The following is a 5,928-nucleotide window of genomic DNA, read 5'->3' as shown; positions in this document are numbered from 1 at the left end:
GTTATTTACATGTCAGCTTGCACACCAACACAACAAAATCATTGTTTTTGTGCAAATGATCTGGGTTTTATTGAAAGTTTTCAGTGTGAAAGTGAAAAAACATGAGTTATTTGCATCTTTTGTAAGTTATGCACGTAGTCAACAATGAACTATCAAAAAAAGAAAAGGTCATTCAGACAGACCGTTTATACAGAACGGTCAAAAGTACCACAAATAGCACTGAAAGGTTCCTCTGCTGGTTTGTAATAGAAGTTACAACATATTTCAAATATTATGTAGCAACATAATGTAGCCAAAGACAAATATGAAAAAAGGTCATTCAGACAGACCATCTGAACAATAGGGAACAGTCAAATGTACCACAAAAAGCATTTAAAGGTTCTTCTGCTGGTTTGTATCTGAAGTTAGCAAAAGTTATTGATTACACAGAAAAAATAAACATTCAAACTCTCAAAAGTTTCTTTGAAATGTAAATCACAAGTCATTCAGACAAACTACTTGAAAAATAAAATACTCAAAGTACGGCACATGTTCTGCTGGTTTAACATCCATACAATAAACTTAGGATTCCCACTCAAAGCAAATGTTACTTGTGGCTGTCAAACAGGTATTGCAAAACATTGCCATTAAACAGTGTGTAAGCATGTTGTATACTGCAAGAGTTTATTTTTGAAAGACTGAACTCTAGCTGAGCAAACATCACCAAGTCCAAGGAAAACTTTCTGAATCACCTCACATGTATTTCAACTCTTTAGGGTACTGAAAATTGAGAATTACAAAGAGGCCAAAAAAGTGCAAATGCATTTGGCAAATCACAGATGTTGTGCATTACCACAATCTCCTCTAGTATGATGGCATAATCTTCAATGTGTGGTGGGGAAGCGGAGGCCCCTACATCATCTTCAATCACAGTCATGATGGCCATCTTCACACCTTTTGTGTAGTCTGCTTCTGGATCAGTGTTCTGTTGAGCACCAAAACAAGCAAAAATGAGTTCTTACATATGAGCAGAAATTAATGTGTAGCTAATGATGTTGTGTCCCTTTAAAACTTTGTACATTTTTAACCCCATTATCGTTTTCCTGAGGGTCACTCCATGCTTAAGGAAGCAAAAAAAAAGACAAAAATTCATTCGACCTAGCTAGAGATCTGCACTGGCTGCCAGCGCTTCGGAAAAGCTATAACGATATCCTATGGGGGCAACCCTTATCTGCTTTTGGAGCCTCTAAACACACTCAGAAAACCATTCCACCAATTTAACATGAGTTGGTTCCTTACGAGACACCAACATGCTCGTTTAACTCAAATAACGTGGCGAAACAATATAAACTTTGTGTTTTTGCATGGAGTCACTCACCGCAGATTTTCCCATTGACATATGCAGAAAGCCCTTACTAGCCGATAGCTGGATATGTCAATGGGGAAATCTGCGGTGAGTGACTCCATGCAAAAACACAAAGTTTATATTGTTTCGCCACGTTATTTGAGTTAAACGAGCATGGTGGTGTCTCGTAAGGAACCAACTCATGTTACATAGGTCTTGGAATGGTTTTCCGAGTGTATTTAGAGGATCCAAAAGCAGATAAGGGTTGCCCCCATAGGATGGCGTTATAGCTATTCCAAAGCGCTGGCAGCCAGTGCAGATCTATGGCTAGGTCGAATTCATTTTTATCTGGGTTTTTTGCTTCCCTAAGCATGGGGTGACCCCTCAGGAAAACGATAATGGGGTTAAAAGTTAAAGTTCTCCTTTATACTTACCAAGCATGTTGTTAGAATCTTCTCTGCTCCGTAGTCTTTCAGGAACAATGGAAGCCCTTGGAGTGCCACGGTCTTTCTGTGCATGGAAATGTCCGATGTCTGAAAAAAGCAAACATTACAAAAAAAAAAATCCTTAAGAACTTTCATTTCCACAAAACAAATATTGATTTCTGTTGTGGTCATTCTATTACTTCTCAACAAGCAACTTAGGCAATCTAAAATACCATAAAACGCCATTTAGACCACAGCAGTAGATTTACAGTATCTACTACATCTACATGTCTTTCTTATCACCTGCTTATCCAATGAGTCAAGGAGTGTCTGCATCTCTTCACCCAAATGTGCTCTTCTGTTTCTAAACATCTGCAGGAGTCTTGGGGTGTGTGTGTCAACAGCTTCCAGGAATGTTCTCTTGAGGTTAATCATCGTTAATCTGTGAAATTCACAGTTCACCTATAGAAGAAAAGTGCTTAAAGGTTTATAAAAGCTATTAGAAAGCAAATAAACACAAGAATACATTAGTGAAATTATGAGAGACGGAAATCAGAGAGTGTGTCACCAAAGAAGCAAGCTGAAGAAAAGGTTTTGGAAGAAAAAAGCAGACAGAGTAAGAGTTAGAATGACTTGAGAAGTACACCAACCTGATACTCCAGGAAGAGAGCTGGCCATCTGTTTTTCACCAATACAACATGGGGTTCCTGTTCAACTATTTCTTTCCTTCGCAAGGAGAATGTGCGATCCATAGCTCCACTGACAAAAGTCATGTTAGGATTCCTTTTTTCCATCTCAATGGTTATTGAATCTCGATCCTTTTCCAAGGAGTCTTCACTCTGTCCAGCGGGGTGGTTAGGAAGGAAATTGACCTCGGCTCTTCTTGCTTTTTTGAAAGGTCTTCCATGGTTTCCCCGCCTTTCATTCACCTTCACTTCTTCGCAGCCTGCATTGCGCAGCTTCTGACGGTAGTTTCCAATTTTGAATGCAATACTGATATTCCATCCATTCCACCCATTTCCGCTTCCTGGTTCACAAAGGCAGGGATGTTTATTGTCAAGAGCTATTGCTATAGACTCTCTTTCTTTTGGTTCTGGATATGCAGTAATCTCAAACACAGCTTGCGCAATTTTATCTAGAATGTCACTTTTCATGTCTCTAGTGGCTTCTAACAGGATGCCCTTCTCTTTGTAGGCATCATTTCCTTTTTGGAGGCGCAATTCGACATCATAGGCAAAGGTTGGTATCGGAAAAGGAGTTGGCCATGCAGAAACCCGTCTAGATGTACCAGGAGAGCTACATGAACTTGGAGGTGATGCTGTATCCAGTGACGACAGTGACACATCTGATCCATCAGGGTCAGGAACATCTGATCCATCAGGGTCAGGGCTTGCCTCATAAATCACCTTCAGGGTAGCTTTCTCAGGTGGTAGCTCTGAAATAGCTGTTAAGTTGCAGAGTTCATTTCCAAACTCTGGGTCCTCAAATTGGAGAATGAATCCTTTGTTCAGCTGCAGTTGATCTTGTAGAATTTCTTTTAAGCTTTGTAATGAGCTGGGGAGATCTGGCATACTTATTTTTTTTATGTTGTTCGGCGATATTATGACACGCAGACACATTTTCTAAATTTCTGCAGAACAAAAAGAATTGTAGCGATTATTTGAATGACTTAACATGAAAGCAAGATAAAGCATTAGTCTCTGACAAAGGTATTGGAATTTCAGTGCTCATGAATCACAAATGCATTAAATCATATCAGTGATCACAGACCACCTCAGTGCAACAGAAATTTCTTCGGTGACACTAGAAGCTTTCCCCTGACAGAGTAGGCTATCAAAGGATAAAAGTCATTTAAGTCATCAAATGTCAAGATGTCAGTCTCAGCATAACTTGCCTCATCCAACTCATACGATCTAAGATGTTCTATATACCAAGACGGGAGCTTTATGCAAAGGAACCCCAAGTCTTCTGCAACGAGAATTCTATGTATTCTGTGGAATTCTGGTAGGCCACCACACTGACCTGCAGAAATGATCATGCCCTCTCTGTATCTAATTCCATCCACTTGAACATCGGATGACAAAGACACAGACTCGAGGTGGGAAAACCTTCTCTCTAAAGCCCTTTTCCACGATGCATCTAAAGATGCAGCCTGAACAACGTTCACTTTCTCAACATGGATACGGTGGCTTAGTAGATGTGAATCAAGATGATATGCAACCATTAACTGGTGTTTGGTTGCCAAGGTGACTAGAATGTTCTTGAAATTCTTGGTATCATGGACAACCGTTTTGAAAAAACTGTGTTTTGCCTCAAAACGCATTGTCCATAACTCAACCAAGGGACCAAAACATCTAATAAGATGTGCATAGTGCTCCAAAAAATGATGTTTGGGCCGTAAACGCAGTTCAGGAAAAGTCTTAAGTAGCAAGCAGAAGAAAAAAAAAAATCACCTGCCCCTAGACTTGAGGTAACGTGAGCTAGCTAATGTTCGCTAGCGGTTAGCTAAGCGCGCCAAAACATTGTTTATTTTTAAACACAACGGTCTTACGTATAATATCAGCCTTAGTCTACATACAGAGATACTAAACGATATTACAGACGTATTAGTCGGCAGAACTAAGGGGGGCCTTACATTTTAACACGAACCCTGTTGTCTGTGTGTGAACTTACCAAAGTCGTTGTGCCCATAGGTTGTGCCTCGCGCGCCTCTCCTCTCCATTAGCGGTGGAATCCGACTGCGCATGCGTGGTCTCGTTCCCAAAAAGTTGGCTGAACTTTGCCCTGCGATTAACTTACATTTTGAATTTCTCCAAACTTTACCACTCAAGTTCTCCTAATGTTAATAAAAAAACAGTCATATAACACACGATTGCAAGTTAAGACAACGGCCACTTGTAAGAATGTTCTTTCTTAATTAGTTTTTCAAGTTGTGGCCACTATTTCCCAAGTTTGATTTTTTACAGTGTAGAAAATACCAAATATAATATTTTTTTTTTTTTACCATCGCTTTGGCGCCCCCATGGTGCTGCGCCCCTATGCGCCGCATATAGCGCATATCCACTTTTTGCGCCACTGCAAACAGTATAGGCTACTTTTACAGGACTCTTTCTACACTATACGTAAATCATTATTAATTGTCCGCATGTGTGCATGCAGCCTACGCATGGTGTGAGTGTGTGTGTCTGGGAGAGAGCACAAGCTGGTAAACTGTTGCTAAATTTAGGCTACAAATTTGACGCTAAGCATTGAAAAACAGATGCTAATTATGTGGGCAACATTCTCTAACATCGATCAACTTGTCGTATTTTCTGTCAAACAAGTTGTGAATTTGTTGTAACATTAAAACAGGGGACGACTTACTCTGCGCTCAAAGTGATGTGATGAGCTCCAGCGGTTTCCACTGTACAACAAAACACTCTGAAGAATCTGAACGATTTTCATTGGTTGTTGCTCAATCTTACCCAGCTACAGAGGTGCTATTTCCTGATTGGCTATTATGGCCCCTTTTTTTTTTTCCTTGTTTGTTTTTTATTGGCTGGTAAGTGACAGGCTCGAGTCATGACTAAAGCAGGCACGGAGATGCGCTCATGAATGCCGTTTCCAGCGAGAGCGCTAGAATTTTACTGGGGCACTGGAGACTTTTACTAAGGCACGTGCCCCAGTGAATAAGCTCTCGTGACGCCCCTGGCGAGATATAATTCCGAAGGGGGGCAGATACTGCATTTAAAACTTAAAAAGATTGAACAAAGCTTCCCGAACTTTGAAATTGCGATCAGTGACTGGCATCGGGTGAACAAAGCTTTTCGAAGTTGAACAGGTTATTAAAAACTATTTGCGCACCTCCATGTCACAGGAGAGAGTGGGCTCGCCCTTCTATGAATTGAAAAAGACGTTAGGCTACCTGCAAGCTGGCCTATGATTTCATTGCTGAGTTTGCGGCAAAGTAAGCAAGATTTTTTCTGAGTCAGGATATGGCGAGTCAATGTTATTTATTTGTCCAATGTTAGCCTACAGACCAATTTCCATAGTGCACATTTTATCAATAGTTTGAATGTTGTGTGTGTTTCTGCTCATTAACAAATAGCGTTCAGCACAATGATTCATGCCCAATTAATTCCCCTGTTAAAGCGTTCGCCTTTGTTACACTAGTTTGATTTCGTGATGTAGCCTATAATA

General features: G+C 40.4%; 1 protein-coding gene across 1 annotated transcript; it reads right to left on the bottom strand.

The window, feature by feature from the left end:
• Nucleotides 1-315: 315 nt before the first annotated feature.
• On the bottom strand, nucleotides 316-3,320 carry LOC125301684. The gene is made up of 5 exons (XM_048254366.1): nucleotides 2,400-3,320; nucleotides 2,053-2,211; nucleotides 1,759-1,857; nucleotides 778-964; nucleotides 316-332 (listed from the first exon to the last, which is right to left on the bottom strand). Exons 1-5 carry the CDS (start codon nucleotides 3,318-3,320, stop codon nucleotides 316-318), a joined length of 1,383 nt encoding a protein of 460 aa, XP_048110323.1.
• Nucleotides 3,321-5,928: the final 2,608 nt, after the last annotated feature.

Source organism: Alosa alosa, chromosome 10 (genome assembly GCF_017589495.1).
Source record: "Alosa alosa isolate M-15738 ecotype Scorff River chromosome 10, AALO_Geno_1.1, whole genome shotgun sequence".
Taxonomy (NCBI): Eukaryota; Metazoa; Chordata; class Actinopteri; order Clupeiformes; family Clupeidae; genus Alosa; species Alosa alosa.
The sequence above is the reverse complement of the archived record's forward strand: the minus strand, read 5'-3'. Positions and strand labels throughout refer to the sequence as shown.